Source organism: Mastacembelus armatus, chromosome 11, assembly GCF_900324485.2.
Source record: "Mastacembelus armatus chromosome 11, fMasArm1.2, whole genome shotgun sequence".
In the NCBI taxonomy this organism is placed as follows: Eukaryota; Metazoa; Chordata; class Actinopteri; order Synbranchiformes; family Mastacembelidae; genus Mastacembelus; species Mastacembelus armatus.
Genome location: NC_046643.1, coordinates 16,411,289 through 16,433,118, shown reverse-complemented (window position 1 = coordinate 16,433,118; position 21,830 = coordinate 16,411,289). Strand labels below are relative to the sequence as shown.

The 21,830-nt window shown below is 41.4% G+C and overlaps 1 protein-coding gene across 2 annotated transcripts in view; it reads right to left on the bottom strand.

Moving 5' to 3' along the window:
• ext1c (exostoses (multiple) 1c) overlaps positions 1 to 18,917 on the bottom strand; it is a 65,518-nt gene extending 46,601 nt beyond the window's left edge. Inside the window, exons 1-4 of one of the 2 annotated variants that reach the window (XM_026299904.2) lie at positions 18,752 to 18,917; positions 17,941 to 18,145; positions 17,690 to 17,845; positions 7,820 to 9,213 (exon numbers count right to left, since the gene is read on the bottom strand). In XM_026299904.2, coding sequence (XP_026155689.1) covers positions 7,820 to 8,766 — 947 coding nt within the window. In that variant the 5' untranslated portion in view covers positions 8,767 to 9,213; positions 17,690 to 17,845; positions 17,941 to 18,145; positions 18,752 to 18,917. The remainder of the gene's footprint in view (positions 1 to 7,819; positions 9,214 to 17,689; positions 17,846 to 17,940; positions 18,146 to 18,751) is intronic. The other variant, XM_026299905.2, reaches the window with a different exon arrangement.
• Positions 18,918 to 21,830: the final 2,913 nt, after the last annotated feature.

Genomic DNA, 21,830 nt, shown 5'->3' with positions numbered 1-21,830 from the left:
AAGCAGTATCTGCTGATAAATTATGCACTTGGGCTTAGAAATGTGGGAGGAGGCAGAAGCAGAAGTACAGTGGGAAAGAGGTGAGAGGAGGACAACAGGATGCAGCAAGAAAAGTTAGAGATGTGCAGTGAAAACACGATTACAAGACGAGACAAAGGAATTATCGGAAGATGCAGAATCTTTACATGTTCATGTATGCGTGCACCCATGCTACACCGTCTATTATAAATTAACTTAGGAGCAGTTTTTAATTCAGGGATTAAAATGAAGACTTCACAAATAGAACTGAAGCCTGGCTGTGGCACATACTGTATGTCTGCCAGACACTGGAAGTTTGTCGAAGCTTGTTCAGCACAAAGCTACTGAGGCCTTGATTGCTTCATGTGGTGGCTCCAGTGGTTTTGCCAGTGTGAACTATAAACAACAAGCTCCTGTCACACTAAATGACCTCAGACTGGATCGGTAAATTATGACCTATTTTGAAAAACGTAAGGGCCAGACTGACGAGAAACTCAAACTGAAATAGCAACAGTGGGGAAGTGGGAGGCTACAACAGAGAAATCTCAAACAGTGAGCAGCGGTTGAAAGAACAATGAGAGCATGATGATTGGACCACAAACATTTAATAAGAAATGACAAGCAAGTTGTGACTGGCTTGCGTTTGACCGAGAATACAACATCTCATTCTTTTAAGACTAAGGAATGAAAGCTGTGGTTTTTCTGCCTTTCAGATGAGCACTCTGGGGACCAGCAGTAGAAGAGACTCAGAGACTGCAAGCCTCTGCCAAATCTGAGCCTTCTTCCAAGTTAGTTTACAGCCAAAGACATCATTCCAATCAGCTGAAACGGAGTTAAATTGATTTTGTGAACTTGCACTACCTTTTGGATTTGAGACCATGTGTCTCTCTTTCCCACAGTTGCGGCTAAAACATTATAGTTTCAAATACTAGAACCTCAGACTAAGTCAGACCCAAAACCAAACAAATTATTCCATGGCCAAAGGTTCATCTGCTCACTAGAATGCTAGGCAGGTCATAATGTACGCTGAGGTATTTTGCAGAAATAAATATTATATGGATGAGAAACATAAAACTGTGCTTTGGATGTAATAGAAGTCAACCTGAACACCACTAAGACTAAAGACTCTAAAACACATTATTATAGTTATATTTCCTGAGCTCCATTGAACATATAAACCCTCTTTAGACCCTATGCCCACTGTCATGGGCTTCAACAATGTATAATGAAGTTGATACATCAGATTATTTAGACATCCAGCATATACAGAGCAATTCATATATATAATATCATTCATTAAGGGCCATATTTCTAGCACCCTGACGAATACCTCTCCTTTTAACTCTGTTTTTTCCCGTCTACCAGATTCAGAGGGAAATATCACACTGGCCCCAATGTAACATACATTTTTTCTAGAAACTGGGTTTGTAATGTATCTTATATTTGAGGACTAGACAATTACATGTTCACAACATCAGATACTCTTAGTGAAGACAGTACTAGTGTAACACTGGGTCCGATGAGCCTCTGACTTTATTCTGAGGTTCACTGCAGAAATGGAGAGAAGGGGAGAAAATCTGTCAAACAGCCAAGACTTACAGCTGTCACATATGATGAGCTGCCTGAAAAATAACTGTCACAGGAAATGATTCTGACAGCTTCCAAGAGTGTCAAAGGAGAAAGTCTGACTGTTTAAAAGGAAACATAAGTATCAGTTTTACATATTACTGGTTTTCATGTCTCGTATATGAGAGAAAAGGTTTCAATGATGGGGAATTTCTTCTTCTTAAACTAATGCTACCTCAGAGAAAAGTTCACAACATAAGTGCTTTCTATGTTTAAAAAGCTTTTCCTTTAAAAAAACATGTTGGAAAAGTGGAAATGTTTAAATTTCTGGGTTGCCTTTTATCCGATCCAGTGATATGTGACTCTAGCTGCTAAATGCTCTGTCTTCACCAGCCGGTTGCTAACTTTGCTTTTCTGTCTTTTTGTGCTTGACAGGTAGTGTGCAGTAGACTAAAAAAGCTGCTGCTGCTGCTGGAAACGTCACTGATCACAGTGGTGAGAGTGAACCAGAAGTTGCATGTCAAATCAATGAGCTGAAAGACAGAAAAATGAAACAAAGCTGAGAGGAAGTGCCGAGTCAAGTGATAAGTCTCTGTGGGCTTGTCAATACAAGCGACTCCTTTCACATTACATGATGTCATCTGATCCAAGTCATGGAAAAATATTGATTATAGCAGCGTTAAAAAGAAACAAAATCCAACAGCGAAACTGGCTAGTGAGTCAGCAGGTTGCTTTCAAGCCCTGGGTGCAACATCTGCTGCACTGTGAGGCATTCAGTGAGTTTATATACGTATTTGACCAGACATTACAATAACACAGCGAGAGGGGACGAGTGGTGCGTAGGATTAGTGGGACACAAGCTGGAGAGGAGGAAAGGAATGGAGGATGGAGTGTGCAAATGCCAGAGAATCACAAGGCTGCCTCTCATTTCCAAGTATTCTAAACAGAGAGAGCAAAGACGGACCACACAAACCACACACACACACACACAGACTCAGGCCACAGCATCTTCAGAGGTACAATTTCACAGGCCCTAATTACAGTGAGCTGCAGCGTTTCTTATTTGGCTTGCCAAAATCTCAAATTGCACACACTTGCGTACACCGTTTACAGATTCAGACACAGACATACACAACTGGGCATGTATCCACCCACATATCCATTTAAATGTGCATATATGGAAGAAGTAACCACACTGCAAAGGGATGCATTTTTATGTCCGCCACCAGATAACAGGGATGCTGAAATTCTTTTGAGGGAATTATTATACTGTGTTTACATGCACAACAGCATATAATTTTGCAAATTTCCTGTTTAAATTACACATATATGGGAGCATTTCAAGCCAACTTTTAGCACAGTGAAGCTACTATTACATTGCTTGCAGTGCTTTATTTGTGTTTTGTCTGATTAGCATGCTGCATTTGTTCTGAACTGTTACCCAGGTTTTAGAGTCCGACTGCTCACTCACTCTCGTTCAGCAACCCCGAGTTGCCTTACGGTCATGAATAATGACCCATCACTTTCCAACACCAGCTCTTATATACACAGAGGCCATTTAAGACAAACAGAGAGGTACAGAGTTTTACCACTGCACATCCTCCCAGTCACTTTGATCTCTCCCTCCTATCCAAGTCCATCTTTGTTCAACCGTCACCAATCCACCTTCACAAACACACACAAGCTAAGTTCTCACTTAGTACAAAAGGAACCTAAGAACCTGTGTGTTTTATGTGATACTTTTTGTATCTTCTAAATATCCCTCTCTTTCTTCCTTGACTCTGTTTTTCACACTCTTGCTCATTTACATTCACTGTACGCTGCACGTTTCTCCTCCCTTTCTTAGAGAAATCGCCAAAGTGAGGGAAACTAGGCCATTAGGCTGCAGCACAGCTTCTCCCTTGTAGCTGTAAGTATCGCCACTTCCAATTCCCTCTTTCTCTGTCTCTATCTCCCTCTTCCTGCCATGTCTCATTCTCACTTTTTTAAGTTGCCTGCAGTATCCTTGTCTTTCCCCCATTTTTCGTAATCTTTATCACATGACATTCTCCTTTTCTCCCTTTGTGTTGTTGCTCTTGTTGCCTGAGGTATGACTGTGTACTACGACCAACTTGTCCCTTTGCTGTTTTATGTTTTCTCTTCTATCATTCACAATCCATGCACAGTCAAAATTACACACTAATTTAATAGAAAACGTATTTCCAGGCACCGTCTGTTCTAATTCAGATTTCCTTTTTCCCCTATGGTAGAGTTTAATGGGATATTTGGGTACCATTTACTAATAAGTTCAAACTTTCAAATAGTAAATTTATGTTAAGTGAAACAGCCGAGACAGAGATATTTAAAATGAATCTGTTTTTAAAACAATTTTGCTTAGAAGCATTACATTACACAGCCATTCAGCACTCCCACAACAAACATACAGTATAGATCATAAATACTTTAGAAGAGCAGGAGAGCTTTCCACTGTCATCTTAGTATTGACTGGCATGGTGCTGCAGTTTAAGCCTGGACTAGTGGTCAGTCTAAATGCATAAATATGTGTCTTTCTACCAACACTACTGTTATTGTGAATTTGCATTTCCAGTGGGGATGAACCAGAATAATTCCAGATCTCACTGGTTTTTTTCTATCAATGGAACTGTTCTGGTGAAACCTGTCGACAGTGTGGTATCATGCAGACAGTAACAGGACACTATCTTGAAAGAGATGCTACGAATTCCACTCATCTTTGCGGAGCGTTAGGGCAAATCAAGCCATTCACATGCCTAGAGAGCACTATCAGTAATGAGAAAATATATGGGCCAAACAAAAGTCAGTAAAACTTTGATAGTATTGGAACAGCAATGACCAGAGATTAACCTGTAACTAACTAAATAAATAAGCTCATTCATTCTGTGTTGTAACAGTAGTCTCTTTCATATTATTGAGTTAGGACTAACCCTAACACAATAAGCTAAAACACTTCTTTTGTTTTATTTTTTGCAATTTTAGCCACTGATGCATTTCTTTATTTTAAAAACTCATCAAAATTCAGCGTGAAAACAATTAAAACACTTCACATTAACATCAAATGTAATTAGTTCACAGCATGATTAATTTTCTTTCTAGTCTAAAACAGTGTGTGGGATATTCAGGGTCTTATTTGGTGAAAACTCATTTTAAATCCAGCCTGTACGGCTATCTCTACATGTCAATCTGCCTGCCCCTTACTTCCTCCTCCCTCCCGTAGTTGTTGTCTTGTCTAGGTCCCTTGGGGCTAATCTGCCTGTGTACCAGATGCATGCACTCATTAACCTGGTGCTACCTTCTAAGAGCTTCATTGACCATGACACACTATGTCTCACACACCAGCTCAGGCACACATGGACAATTTTCACTGAGGAAGCATGTATCACCAGTGCAGGGGCTAGATTTTTTTTATGGAAAGTAATGGATAAAAAGGACAGAGAGGGTAACGACAACAACATACAGATGGAGATGTGAGGATGTGTCCCTGTTTTCACACAAATACCTTGCTCAAGCAGGTTTTTAAAAGGAAAGAAAAGTGGACATTCATTTTGATGTCATTGTCTCCCATGTTCTTCAGAAATTCCCTATCTTTCCCCAATGAGAGATTCAAAGAATGAAAATAAAGAGAGACTTCATATAAAATGGAAAAGAGGAAAAAAAAAAAAATCATCCAGTTTTTTTGTGTTTTTCTTAGCAAAGGCAGCTGTCTCTCACATTGCTTCCCCCATTCACACTCTTACACCCTCTTGAGCTTTTGCCTTATCCAAATCTACCACAAAATACCACATGGGACCTCCCCACCTCTCCCACTATCCTCCCTTTCCCCCTCCCACACAACCCCCTGTCCACCCCAGTGTCTGAGTAGAGGCCTGTGTGAAATAAATAAGCTCATTCATTCTGTGTTGAGCAGCTCCATCCGTTTGCTCCCCAGCCCAAAGAAAACAAGCCTAAGGTACTGTAGTTAGTTATAGACCAGAGTCTTCATTTAATGACATCTGAAAAATAACTTTCAAATCCTGATGGCTTAGATTTAAAACAGAGTTTAGCAGAAAAAAGAAAAGCCTTCCACTGACGCTGACCTTTATTTAATGACTGACTGACAATCAACAGTTTATTGACAAAATAATTCAAATTCATTGATAATGAAAATAACTGTGAGCTGTGCTCCATCTGTTGAGCATTCACTTAAATAATGAAATTTTAAATGGTTTTAGGGCTCAGTCACAGCAGCATCTATACCAGTTCAATTTCTTGGTGAAATCAGTTGGAACTGCCACAATCAATGGATTCGCTCACTGAGGGTGAATTAAATGCATAAATTTAAGCTTCCTTTGATGAAGTATAAGCTATTCTACCAGAGGTATTATTTGAATAAATTCTGGTAACGTGCCCCGTTAGTTTCTGAGCAAACTGGCTTGCTAACTGATAATTAGTGTAGCTGTATGACTCAGACAAGGAAACAAATTCCTCCGAAACTGCTGAATATCTGAATTATCTTTGTCTATTCAACTATGGAACAAAGGTACTGTTCATAGTTCAGGTGAATTTACTCTGTGGTCTTGTTCTATTAGCCACACACTGGCGGAGTCATAGTTTAACAGGCAGACCGCTGTGGCTCTAAATCCTTTTCACATTCTTTCATTATCCTGATTCTGTCAGTAAAACCCACCCTTTCCTGGCTAAGACTACCCTGCTCTTGATTTGTCAGTGAATGGACTTTATGATGAGGGGGGCTCTCAGCAATTTAGCTTCAGAGCTTTTATTGAAAAATGTAAGTTAAGCATGTTGGAGTAAAGCAGAGAGGCTGTGTTTAAAGAGTACAACCCTCAGCATCCAGTGTCTCCACCTGCCTTCAAGTTCATCAGCTCACAACTAATATAAACACCAAGCTGCTAAAGCCAACACATCTGCAGCAGTGTCAGGGTTTACACTAAAACAGTTATAGTATTAGACGACAGTAAGATAGAAAGAGCAGCTTAGATTAAAGATGAATTTCTGGGAACTTTGGATGATGATTTAACAGGCAAAACATGTTATTTGGTTTGATTACTTGCCTTTATTCCCATCTGTTCTTAAGTCAGTCTGAGCTCTAAACTAGTTAGAGGATGAGATATGTTTACCAAGTGGCTGGTGCAACATGCATTAGTCAGATCAGTGTGTTTCCCAAAGCTTTTCATTATTAACTTCAACCTTGGTGCTCACATCCGTTAAAAAAAACAAACAAAAAAAAACACTGCAAAATGGCCCATACAGCACAAACAGTAGGGCTGAAGTAGAAATGCACACAGTACATTAGTATATTCATTTGCATGAGTTGTTTTCAAACCATGACAAAGGTTATATACTGTAATGAATTGGCCCTAATCTCTAATTATTGCAAATGTTGCCTTTTTTTGCACTTCACCCACCATCTAATCAATAAACTCCAAAACATAATTTCAACTAAAGCAAATACAGCAACAGCAGGAGCAGCAGGAGCAAAAGTCTAAAAAAAAAAAAAAAAAAAAATATGGACATCCCGAGTACAAAAAAAAATCTTACATCCAGTTAGTGGTTAATTCTTTGAGGTATTTAGAGATTTCAAGAAGCCATTCTCTGTGGCAACCTTTGCTTCGGCTCATTACACACTATTGTTTCAGTTGTAATTAATTAGCTGTAGCAAATGTATATTTATTTATTTGTCTTATAGGAGTAAACACCCAAGTATAAAATGGAATTGTGCATTTGTACAGATGTTAAACTCTTTTGTTGGATACCCTAATTAGTTTGTGCAAAATACTATAAAACTGATTATATTACAAGAGCTCAAGGTCAGTTACTGGAATTTGAGCACATTAAAACCACCATTTAACTGTATTTTAACAGTACCAAAGCAAGAATAGAAGACTTGCTGTGAATGGTGACCTAAATCTGAATTTCCAGAGACTTGTCTAAAAACTTTGATCTGGAAAGTGACTGCCAAACATCATAAACTCAAACAGAAAAACTATACAGCTATAAAACAGGGAAAAATAAGCAGTGGGATACAACAGCTACCAGTGACTCTGTTTGTAGAAAATCAATGACACCTAAAAGACCAATAAAACAGCATGTAAAGTTCAAACAAACAGGCAAGTGTAACACCACCATGGTGTGTTCCAACAACTTCACACACTGACTCACATGTGACTTTTCATTTTAACATCATTACTGCCCTCCCCACTGGCCATGACCCCTGACTTACCTCTCATACTCCAGGTTGTCATGGTCACATCGAGCGTCCTTATGTTTCTCCCAGTCTTTCCCGTGGCGACACGTTGTCAACAAGACGATGTCCTTCCCATTGTGGATATGGTGGAGCGCGTTTCTGGTGTCTGAGCCGATGCCTGTCAGATAACGCTTCCCTTTGAACATCAGCAGGTACTTCCTTCGTGGCGGGATGGTGTTCCTCACCAGCCAGCCCCGTTCTCCGCCCTTCTGAGGGTGATCCTTGGAGAACAATGGGATGGAGACGTCAAAGCCTGGCCTGAAATGTTCTGTGTTGAGGCTGGCTTTGGCTAACATGGCCTGGCCGATGTTAAAGCCCAAATCCTCTGTGTAGTTAGGCCAGGTGCCCGAGTACAAGTTGAAGATCAGGTGGTTCCTCCCATCATTCCATAATGGGTAACCACGGATACGTTCATCCACACTGGGGACAAACTGTCCTGATAGCTGGTCTCGATCTAAGGTGTCTATACCCAGCACAAACAAACATGCTTCACGGGGGTCCGAGGTGTAGTACCGTGACTCAGCTATAGACATCAGGATCTTCCTGTAGCTTTCCGACACACGGTCGTTTTTTTCTGATGGATAAATATACACCCTAAACCCTTCCCTTCCTCTGCGGCGACACCGAGAAAAGTCAAAACAGGTCTCCATGCGGCAACGGCTGTCCTTATAAATGGCAGACCATGCCTGCCGGCGTTGGCGGGGTGACTCGGCCATTCCAGGGTCCGTCTGGAGCTCGTCCAAGTGGGCATAGCGGGGAAGGAAGGCCCGGTCAGTCCAGTTGGGCCATGGGCGCACCACCTCACCCCGCTGGCGTGTCAGTAGCCGAAGCAGACGTAGCTGGACTCCTCCACCCCAGTAAAAGAGGACCAGCCAGCAGCACGCACACAAGCCCAGCAGAACATACTTCTTACGCGCCTGCATGAGGGCCTGTCAGTTTCTTTTTTCCACTCTGTCTCTCTCGTCCTCTCCTTCCTTTTGCCTCTGCCCCTCAGCAATGTAGCCTCACAGGGGCCAGGGACTGACTTGTGACTTCTAACAAGGAGCTTCTAGTGGAGGACAATGTGTTAAAAAGGACATCACTGCCTCTAAGTGTGGACCAGTCTACTTTGCCATTCAGTATGATGCAATCTGAGTTATTGACTCCTCTGTCTCAGTCTCTTTCGGCCTTTCCCATTTGCGCTCTACTGTATTCTCAGATGTGTGTATTAGGCTGTCTCCGCTGTGGCTTGTGCTGCCGCTTCTGCTGCTGTGTGCATTTCTTCCGCTGCCCAGGCTGGTCGAGAGTGATGAAGGGTGATTTCTCTGCTCTCTCAGGCCAAGCTTGCTGCCTCATGGTGCCTGGCGCAACTGCTGTCTGCAGGGCCCCTCCTGAGGAGAAGTAAACAAACAGGAATACAGATCAGTACACAGAGTTGCTGGTCCACAAGCAGCACAGAGACATACTTAACTGTGAAACTTCTGTCTTAGGAGCAACAACTAGCACTTTTGATAGCCGAGTGGGTTTTATTTTTAAAAATCATACTTATTTGCAGCCACTTTTAATACACTCATATAAACAAATAGCAATAAAGTAGCACAGCTGGATAATGCTGCGCAGCAGAGAAGTTTAAACTGTCAAAATCAGCTTGAGCCCATAAAGAGATAACTGAGAAAAGCACATTTGAAAAAGGCATCCAAAACACATCAGAACCATCTCTTCATTAAGTCCACCATCTTGCTATCTCTGTCCCTTTCTGACTTCCACATTCCAGTGAAAATGATGGATATTTAAAGGCTCATATGTGCTGTGATGTGCACTGACTTCTGGAATAGTCTTTTACGATAGTATGCTAGTATGCAGCAGCCGAGACTAGATATTATCATGCTCTTCAAGCTCCAGTTGAACTGAGCCAGATACAGTTGAAAAGCAGTGGAGGAGAAAATAAGAGAGCATTTAGCATGTGAGATGGAGATTTGGAAATGCAGATGAAAAACAGAGCTGCTTTACGCCTGTGAAACGTCCGTTCACCTTGGAGAAATGAGGTTTTTTTTTTTTTTAAAATTACATTTACAAAATTGCAACAGATTTTCAGTCTCACATTTTTGCCAAACATCCCCCCATAATGCTCCTACATGTACAGTGTACTTGTGTGAGTGTGTGTATAGGGAACACCTCACAGTGAAGGGCAGTGTTCTCACTGCCAGCGGCCTCACAAAGGAAGCTTTCAGGTCTCACCTGGCCACTCTCTCGCTACTTCTCATTCACATTTCTCAATTTTGCCTCTTCTGCAGCCAAGCAGAAGTGATGCCTGCCTTCTCCACTTGCAATAAAACAAACAGTGGTGATGTGGGCAAACAATGCATCCTCTGATTTCTCCACCTCTAAAGGACAGAGGAAATAAGGATTTATGTGTGAACCGAACTGCCTTTGCCTCTCAATTTTTACATAAATATAACAGGCTGTGCTACTGCAAGGGACTTTGTTAAAATGCTTTCAGACCCAGCAGAATACTTGGCTATCGCTGCTCTCTTTTTGCTAACACACACACACACACACACACACACACACACACACACACACACACACACACACACACACACACACACACACACACACACACACACACACACACACACACACACACACACACACACACACACACACACACACACACACACACACACACACACACACACAGCGAAGAAAACTAGTAAGCTGTGATAAACAAATAACTGCAGCACTAAAACAAAGAAGACGGAATTACAGCACCAAAGCATCTAAGGAGTAATGTGAGAATGCATTTTAGATGTGACACCACAGATGGAAAAACTGTGGGTAAACTCTTATTTGAGCCTGAGAAATGCAGCTTTTTCTTCAGTCGAGTGAGACTGCAGAGGCCCCACATTCATTCAAACTACATTTTTGGAAAATAGTACAAGCCCTACAAAGAGCATCTAGGCACACACGTCTTCATGGAAATGCATTTTTACTGTACCTGTGTTTAACCTGTTCAAACACAGCAGCTAATATCTGCCACACTGTACTAGCTAATGCAGACTTTCTCATCTGCCTGTGGAGATGTTAGTGGGTGGTTTTTGGCACTTTCCCTGTTTCTACTTCTGTGGCAATGACTAGTTGCCTGAGCAGCAAGCAGTCCAAAGCGAGGAGAAATAGACACTTGGGATCCCATTACATAGTCCTCATCAATAATTCACTTGCTCCTTTAGTTAAGGCATTGATTTTCTTTTTTCTTCTTAATTTTTTTTTTTCTTTTCGTACTCCTTATCCTCTGCCACAAATGGATACGATTAGACCTCAGTCTTTTTTTCGGGATACATCCCCATGAGAGATGTGTACGAGACCTGTCCTGGTGATTTGTGGTTGTGGAGATAATTGATAGTGATGGCATGAAGGTGTAATAAAAAGTGATGGAGGGTATCATTATGCTGATGATAATGAAGATGGGCATGAAGAATGTATTCCGTTGTCTTATCTAATCTAAGCGCCAAGCAATTTCACATAAGGATGCCATTGCTTTTATCAATCTTCCTGTGTTGTTTTGCAAAAATAGTCTGAATATTTATGTTGATTTAAATGCAGGGAGGTCTCTGTTACTGTAGGATCACAAATAGGAGTCTCCACTTCTGTGCTTAAAGCTACATTTCACAATGTAATTGATAAAAATGTTTACTTGACACTTTTCACTTGGCTTATAAAATAACAGCAGTTACAATATATGGAGGAAATTTGGAGGCAAGGAGGTAACACAGAGTTAGAGGAGCATATGTGAATTGAACATAATCATTTAAGATACTGTTACATAACATAGGACATAAAGCTACCCAGTTTTAAATAACTAAGCAGAAAGAAATGATCCCTTGTCTCACTGCCTGAATGTTCCTGTGTGTGTGAAAGCCTCCGCTGTTAGGTTGATCCCTACCATCCCACTTCTGTGTGCAATGACAGTGTGAGGCAATTAGCAAGGAAGCATAATGACCAATACAAGGCAGTAAAATTCTAGGGCATACCTGGCTCTGAGCCAGACCATAGAGATGCAACAAAACACACACATACACAAGACAGTGGCTCTAAGTGGTGAGAGAAGTCCCCTATGCTGGATCAATGATGGATCAGTACGGTTGGATGACCAGCACTGGAAAAAGCCACAAGGCTCAAAGAATAGATGGGCCTGAAGGTGGAAGGATGAGGGTTCAAGGAAAGGTGAGGACAGGACTCAGAGCTATGTTCTTCGCTTAATTCCATCCTGTCATAAATCATTAATTCCTTTTATTTTATCCTGTCCTCTAATTTTCTTGTCCTACCTAAGCTGACTGGAGGGTTCTGCTTAAGAACAATACCATTTTTTGCATTGTTTCCTTTTTTTCAATTATTTCTGCTTCGTCCTCAAAAAGGTGGCTGGGGTGCTGGGATGAAGAGGGGCAAAAAACACTTAATCACAGGCATGAGGTATACATCCTGCAAGGCCAACAATTCTTTGATCATTTGTTCGCCTTCAGTGCAAAGAAACTTCAAGGAAGGTTCATAATGTAGTGAGCAAGGAATGAAACTGTAACAATGCAGACTGCATTAAAACCAGCTAAAGAGGAAACAGGATTTCTACACAATCAATATTCTAACAGCAAAGGAAGTACCACTACAGTCATTTGTGCACCTCACCTCTCTAACATGCTATAGTTGTAAAGATACTGATTGTGCTCACAATAAAAGTTAGTGACTTTAGTGAAAGCAAAAGCTTTTTTAAAAAACTAATCATTGTCATTGTTGTTTTTTTTTCAGGAACAGACATTCAGTGTATTTATATTCTGTAATAACATGCTGGAGTGCATCATTCTCACACTGGTTTGAAATTTCCTATAGCGGAAACGAGGCATAGAATACTGTTTTAATTTTTATCTCATCGAGATCAGTCTCAGCATTTTAACAACATATCTGAGCTGCGTTGTTGCTGATTATATCCCAGTGTTTCCCAATTAAAAAGACAATTTCCACCAAACTGAAACAAAGCAAGTCATTTTAGGTTTTTTTTTTCAGCAGTGGTTCACTTTTAGTTTTTGCAAGGGAGTAATGAAACAAGAAGGAGCAGCCACAGTGAGCTCACCGACAACTGTGCACTGCCAACATCTCAGCAAGGTAACTAACTCTGCTGTGCTCTGCTGTTGTGTGGGTAACCTGTGCTGTGTGCACATGAAACCAGAGCACAACTAAAATTATTATTGACCGACTTCATTATAAGTGAGTTTATTTAGCTGGGCTGTAAACAGATACTCAAGTAGCTCTTCTGTTGAATTCCTGAAGAAGAACAGTAGCTGCTTAGAGAGTGTTTGCTGTAGGAATAAATCACAGCTGCTGATATCAGCACTAACAACACGAGTTGCTAAATCAACAAGGACTGAAATGTTAAGTATTACAACTTTAAAAGGGCTGAACTTCTTTATGGAATGTAATTTATTTCTGAAGCTGAAGCTCTTGTTAAATATAGTCTAAAGTGGAGGACATGTGAAGGTTAGGCAGAAAAAAAACAAGTGAAGAGGAAAAAGAAGGTGAGGCTGAAGGACATTAAGGAGGTATGGAAGGATGGAACGACAAGGGGGAAAGGGACTTAATCAATATTTCATTGGTGACAGCTGGACCTACTCCCCATACTCCCTGTCCTTGATCTCTTACTCTCTGAGGGCCTTAAGGGCTTCCCTCAACTGTTTCTACCTGCTGCGGTTTTCCACAGAGCTAAGTCATTCAGGGATATGGAATTGAAATGTGCCAATCCCATCTGTCTCCCTCAAATTCTGTTTGCACAGCAGCTTATTCAACTGTGGTTATGCAGGCTTTGATAGAAAATGAAAACTGACGTGTTCTGAAATAGATGTCGCCGCTGATGTCACTCTGCAGGAAATTCAGCATTTGTCAATATGCATTTTCTTCCACCAAATTGGAAATTTTTTCCCAAAGAGTTTCCCGTCTTACAGGAAAAGATTGGCTTTCCCTTATTTGTTCAATTTGCTAGTTTCTGGTCATACCACCAGTGATGAGCACAACTGACAGTGCAGCGCTCAAAAATGAAATCTACTTCATTCTCCAGGAAGCAGAGTCATTCCCACTGTAAGAAGCGGCAGCATTATGAAGACTGAAATGATTTAGTGACAGAGCAGGTTGTAAATAGGCTGTAAAGCCCAGTAACATGAGATTTCTATTCCTTCCCAAATGATATGGTTAGTTTGTACAGACAGCCCACCTGAATGAAGGCAGCGTAATTTACTCAAATCCTGGATGATTGTGCTGTAAAAATGCCAGTTTTCAGTGGCAGCAGGTCTCTGTGGCTGTATGTGCCCGAGCGCGCGCAGGCATCTGTCTAGCCTATATTTAAACTCACATCTGGCATGTGTGTTTTTGCTGGCTTAAAGCTGGCAACATATTAGTTCAACAAAATGAAGTGCTCTGAAGAAAACACAAATCTTGTGGTGAAGTGGAAGGCTCCGTCGAGCTAAAATTAAACCCTGGACTCTGTCATTACAGACCTTAGAGATGTGACAGTGTGACCAGAATGTAGCCACACTGTGTTGTTTGTGTCACTGCAGTGATTCCCAATTTTATTCACTTGTGACCTCTTAAAATGAAGCTATGTCTATTTGCAACCCCTTTGGTGTGTCATTGGCCACAGGGAAGTTTGACCAAGCAGTCATTGTTCCTCTTCTGATAACTTTATCTGATAATAATCCTTAAAATTTCAGTCCTGGTAGATTTAGCAACAGTTGACTGCAGCTGCTGCTTCTTGTTCCATCCCTTCTGTGAAAAATGTAAGAGTCCTCTCCAGTCAGCAGCTGACAAAAGAATGGTTTTAAAGATACATTTCTGATAACCAGGTGCGATCAGCCAGAGCAGTAATGAACATGAAAGGTTTCCTGAAGTTTGTAGTTTTTTCAAATCAAAAGCCACCCCAGGTTTTGCCAACTGAACGCTTTTAATGTGAAGCCAGCAGTGGGGACATGTTAGGCCTGAATTATAACTAACTTCATTCAGCTCTCATGCAGTGTAATGTATATCAGTGGATCAAATGACACTGGATTACATGAGGCATTGTTTCCTGTGAATCCCTCGCGTGTGTGTAGGCAACCTGAATCCAGTGTGGTAATGCCAGACTCCACCAGTTACAATGAAATCTACTATACAGAAAGAGTGTCAAATATGTGGTTTGACTTTATGGAATTCTTACAATAAGTGTTACTTCTTTAGGGGCCTTAAAATACCATATTATATAAATCACAAGCAAAAAGCAGATATTAGGGAACAAAGAGCTTTTTGTAGCAGGAACCAGTAGTGTCTGCTGTTCTGTTCTCATCTCATGACCCTTTAGATTCATCTTGTGCTGACCCCCATGCTAGGAACCACTCTGTTAATATATGCTTCTTTGTTAAGACTGGCCAGGAATTTGTGTATGTGCTCATATGTGTGTTTTTATAGGCTAGAATGTTGAATGCCTGCATAATAGCAGGGTCGCATTTCCATAACTTTCTGACTATCTACAACCTGAGCAGGAGTCACTGAGTGTGCAGGGTTTGTCCGTTTGTGGTGAACCAAAAACAATCCTGCCGTGGTAAAATAAAGGGGCTGTATCCACTGACAGACAAGCATGAAAAGCTTACAATTGGGATGCAACCCATGTTCTATTTTCTGTCCTCACCTACTAGTTGCCCTTTGAAATGGAGGCTCTCTTTACACTGCAGCCCACCATATGCATATAATAGACGGAAATACATTTACACATTTTGCTGTGTGCTAAAGAAATGGTCTTATACTGTGTGGAAAAGTAATCTCTCTGGCTGTCTTCACGCAGCTACAGGGGTATTTTTCCATTAGGTCGACCACCCTGGAACCATAATGGCCATAAACTTAATCAAGCGCTGGTTCTTTTATTAGGCTATTTTCCTAACATGGGTAACACTATGTTCTTCTCCACCTTAATGAAACCATACTTGCTCCGTGTGGGCTGAGGGACTGACATGGATAATAAGATGTTTACCTCAAGCTGAACGCCCTGCAACGCAACCAGCCTTCCAACCGCGCTTACATTCCGATCCCAGCATAATTACAAGCCGGGTTGATTAATTATGTCTCAACAATATGCTGCACTCTAACGCCACAAGGGCTAATTAACAGAATGAGCAAGATTGGTAGGAACAATTATTAGGAGGTTCAAGCTCGTGTTCTGAATTTGGCAGTGCTGTTTACTGTCCCAGAAAACCGGAGCAGAAACCATGCAAATCAGACTGTATCACACAGACAAAGATCACAGCTAACACTGTCACACACAACTCTCAGCAAATAGTGTGGAAAAACCTACTGAGGACACTGATCCAGGCAGTGCCCAGCGCACTGTGTTCGGGTTACCTGGCTGTGGAACTGACAACACACACACAGCAGAACGCGGCTTGTAGCAAAACCCATCTGCCTTATTAACTGGTCCTGCTCACAGCGCATCCTACCTGCAACTCATCTTATCTCTGCTGCTTCAGCCTGGAGGCAGTCCTATCAGCAAACGCACATCAGATTGGCCTATAAACAATCTGACCTTGAATACAGGGAAGATGTACAATCTGACCCAGGCATAACAAAGAAGGCGCACATTCCAGACAGGGTTCAATTAGCAGAGTGTCCCTGACATTTGCGATTAAAACAGCAGCTTCTGCAGAAAATAGTTTGACAAGATTCTAAATCTTGAAAGGAAAATAAGTTTGTTTTTTTTAAAGCTCTTTCTTCCTGTTTATGTTGTAACGCCAACACTAAAGTAGTATACGCTAATGCTAGAACAATAAGTTCAGTGACAAATCAGTGTTAATAGATTATAAGGTGGCAATCCCCCTATTTTCAACCTCTCTAATGAATGCCTCAGTTATAAAATGACCAACCACCTCTGGAGCAGGCATATTGTACTGTACTGGCAAATGCATAAACAAGATTTGTGTTTCTCTTAATCACCAGCAGAGTATTACAGAACCTGTACTACTGCAAACTCCCATAAAGACGAGGGTGTTTCTATTACAATAAAGTAATTTCCTAAACAAGATGAACCACCTTCTCAGAGAACCTTTTTGCACATACACAATAATGACAACACTTTATTTGGGCTCACTGAAGTCACCATCTTTTTCATTAAAAAAAAAAAAAAAAACAGGGACTTATAATTAATTTCTGCAATGAACTCTGGCAGCCTTGTTTGTTTCTGTGGGATTCATTAATACGTGGAGCACTTAGGATGTCAAAGCGGGTAATTTTCTGCTTTCCTGAGCTATTATCTGATATATCATGAATGCAAAAAGGTTATCCAAGACAAAGAGAAGCCAGGAAAAATATTAAAAAAGACAAAGCCATGTTACATTGAGTTGCATGCAGAGTATACTGACAGAGTATACTGTTCTCTAAATGCATTCTGACTGCCACAGTTTTCATCAGTAGCGTACAGAAGTCTGATTTGAATATATGAACCTGTAAAATATATTGGGATTTGACATCCAGTGAAAAAGGTGACCCTGAATTTGAAAATGCTTACTACTATTTCTGTGCTTACTACACAGGAAAATGACAGTGGCAAATGTATTTAATATTCTTGGATGGTGACAGAGTAATGTAGCCTGACTGTCCAGTGGCAGAAGCAGATCATTTGCCAAAGGATCTTAACTTGTGTTCAAGAGTTCCCTAAAGCCCAGTGAGTGGATCTGGGGCTGTAAGGACCCAGTAAAAGAATAATTATCTGCAATATGAAGGTCCCTAAATGCATCAGCCTGTTTGAACAGTATTCAGCATAGTAAGTGCAGCACTCTGTCAAAACATGCCACCACCTATTCAGCCTACCTGTCATGGAATGATACAGAAATCGGTTGCAGGTGGCAGTAGCAGGTTCATCCAGTTTTGAGAAGAGAGGTTTAGAGTCTCCAGTCCCCCTGAAGCAGAATCAGTACAGTTGCGCACTGAACTGTTGGCGGTCCTGGTCTAGCGGCGCCGCTACAGCTGCAGAGGATCAGAACACCAACAACTTCTCTCGATTTACAAGCTCTACAATATGATGAAGTTACAACATACTGATACAGCGCAACCACACGCACCTTCCATAAAAATCATGTCAAAGCGGAGCGTCCCGCCGGCCCCCTCGCGTCTTTCCTCCAATCTCGCAGATCCCTCACTCGTCGATATGTGTCGGGTCTCCTCTATTATCCAGCATGCACCTCTCTCAGTCAGAGCACCGTGGACCGCACATCATCACTCCCTGCTGCTCCGCCAGCTACCTGGATTTACCGACACAGGCTGCGTCTGTCACAAAAAAAGGCTGCTAGTGTCAAGATAACCCAGAGATGAATGGAAGTACCACAGTTACACTTCCACTCAGTTTAAGTTCTAGCTGACATATTCCAGGTCTATACACTGGCTACAGCATTAACAAAAGGTTTTCTTGTTTTGATCGTGTGGACTGCTCCAAACACTTGTGATTCCCATCTCGACATGTAAAGCGGCGTGCGTGACTAAGGTGCGCTGCTGAGCGCCATGCAAACAGGAGCAGCTCCTGGCTGTTAAAGCGGCTTTAAGGCGAACAACGCACTTTACAGAAACATATTTTAATTTTACAACCGCAACCGGTGCGGTCGCCACAGGGCAGTGGACAGTGAAGCCTTTCGTTGTATTTGTATGAAAATGAGGTTTTAATGGTGATTGGCGCCTTTAGACAAGAGGAAAAGATCAGTATTTGCCAAATTGGGAATATTCTACAACTCTGAATAGAGTACACACAATTTGCAGTATCAACTGAAACATCTGGTTATCCATTATTACTAAGATGCGTCTACAATAAACAGAAATCACCCAGTCGGCTACGGTCCCTGCTGCGCTCCGACTACTCCCCGACAGACAGCTCGCCCTTACCGGGTGGCGAACCACGCTCTTCCCCTTTCTGGTAATTTTTCTTTTCACACCACGGCCTGGCATTTGCGAATCAATTCAGCGTGCAAGTGCATGTCCTCTTGTACGAATCTCAATGATGAACGGGCGTGTTAAATTGTCCATTTTCCATATCCACAACAGTCCACACATGACCCGCCCCCGGGCGGTAGTGATTGGTTCAGACGCTCATCGACGTCTTCGTCGCACCGTAAAGAAAAACACACACATCTGGATGTGACCCCGCGCAGCTGGAGCGCTTTGGAAACACCGAATTACGCACAGGAATTGAACTGCCACGAAAAGCGTTATATTTGGGCAAGGTCCATACAAACGTAATAGGCTATATACTGTTCATTGTGGCTGAAGATGGAAGCTTCCCACTTTTGCTCAAAGTGTGGTATAAGAAAAGCCTGCAGCACTATATTCACTGGGCCACCACTATGGTGATTTTGGGTGGGGGATGACAAATTGGGAGGATTTTGTTGCTATTGTTCCAGCAGCTGAATTGTGTAAGGCAAGAGTTGTCGACGATGGGTCAGTAGTTATGGGAATAGGCTGTTAACATTCAGGAACATATTTTAAAATCTAATTAATTACATTGAAGAACATAACATCAACACTGCACCTCTAAACGATCTGCATGGAGAGGCCAAACGAGCCAGTTGGATGTGGAGAATAATGGTTGGACTAAAACTGCCCACACACTGGCAGCACATATTAATGACATAGCTTAACTTCATATGTTGTACTGATGAACCAACTGTGTTCCAGATGCTGTGGCCACAAAACAACCACGCATTTAATGGGGTGCAGCATAATAATACCACAGGAAACAAAGCTAAGAGTGACGGCGCCGTATTTCCACAGCAGAACCGGTATTACTGAGACTCTTGCGCCACCTTGCGTCCAGGAAAATCATTCTCCCCTCCTGTCCGATTTTACATTGTTTAGTTCTGGAAGAATATATCTAATCTCTGGATCTCTGTCTTGGCTCCGGTGCAGCGCTGAACCGAATCAAGTGTGGAGAGAAGCAGGTTGGGCAAGCGAGACTAATCACTGAGCATCAGTGCAAAGGCTTTTCTGAGGATTAGAGACAGCTGCCACAGTCTGGATGTGGTTTGGGCAGAAAGGGGAGAGAAGAGCACATTGAAAAAATAACTTCATACACTAACGATACTGCTATCGCTGTAAACTAAATGAAATACGAGTAGGAAAACAGAATTCACCGCTCTCTCTGTGCCCCTTACACCGCACGACCCCAGAGAGACCCGCATCCTTCTTTACACCCACCAAATGTTACTCAACAGGGAAGGTCATAATATGAACAGGTAACATCACCAAGGGTGTCAGAAGAGCTCCACTGATAAGGAGAACTAGCGAACAACACCAGATGACTAACTATAAAAAACTGGAGCAGGAACAACAATTTCAACAGGACATATTCAAAACATCAACCAGCAACACCTTTAGAAAGTCCTTAACAGGCACTGAGTCTTGCAGCACTGCGTCAGGCCACGCCCACTATGGCCTTAGATTATTATTATGCATTAGTTTATAAAAAAGCACAAAAATTCTTATTAGCTTAACTGTTTACCAAAATAGTTTAGCATTAATCAGCTCAGATAATGAGTCAGTTTATTCTTTTAGCTTCATATTACATGACTACACTACCCTGCAGTAAAGACACTATTTCCCATGATACCTAAGGAAACGTTACCCGTTGAAAAAAACTGAGGTGCAGTTGAACGCTTCAGAAAACAACCTACCAAGTACATTTTCAAAACACAACTAGAGGCTAAAGCGTGAGCTTTAAAGCTGTACAGACCTGCACATTAGTTTGGAAATGTTTTTTTACACCCACCAGCTGCTGCTAATTAACCTATGCAACTAATGCAAAGAAATCCTTCATATTTTGTAAATTTAATTATAAACATATTTTCACAGGTGGATACACTCAAATAATACCTCGTTTGAAAGCTTGGACACCCCTCTAGAATACCACAGCTACTATAGCCTACTGGGCATTTTTCATGTCATCTTACCTGTTCGCTTGTCTCTGCATACTAAAACATCCATGGACAATTGATCGATAGTTTAGAAACTAAACAAACCATTACAAGAATATTAGTAGATTTCCACAGCTTTTTGCATTTTGCTAAACGCGTGCAAACAACAAACGCCTTTAGACCTACAGGTGCACGCCCAGCAAAAACCAAACCAATCAGCAGCTTCCTCTGATCTAAAACGATAAACTCACCTGAGACACGATGAAATTAGCCTATAGAAAACCGACGCTAAATTCTTCAGCATAAAACCCATTCAGGGACTCAAGATAATAAAATATGAGCATGACGCATATTTTCACAGTTTTCTTAGTGATACACATGTCACAAATCCTAGAAATAATGTGTAAAACAGTGATGTGTAAAACAGTGATGTGTAGCTACTTCTGAAGAACTTCTGCAAACGGTTTTGGTGAGATTTTTGTGTACTGTGCTCTGGAGCCAAAACTCTACTTCTGTCGGTCATGCTAAAATGCTAAAATGCTTAACGTTGGTACACACATGCTGAATGATACATAGGTGTGAATTTTCACTTCATAATCCATATTATGACTGTTTGAAATATGAACTAAAAACAGTTTTAGAATGACAAACAGTACAGCTTCTCCACTGAAAAGACTGAAATGCAATGAGCCTCAAATGTCTGTTACTGGGATTTGTTATTGAAATTACAGTAAGAAACCCAGTATAACAATATATAACATAGTTGCAACTAACCAAGTAGGCTGCATTTACATAAGGTGGACAAAATAATAGAAACATGTCATAACATAACATCTTGTAGCATAAACACCTCTTGATTTACCACAATACAGTTCGACACCACGGTAAAACTACAGCATCCAAAAATGACCAGCTTTTCATTATAAAGTGCGTGAATGTGAACGTAGGATTTATTGCAGGACTGCTGTATAAACCTTACTGATAGACAGGATGGGATGGCTCTGTTATTCGAATTTCCCACGTAACCTGAATGCAGCATTGGGCTCCTCCCAAAC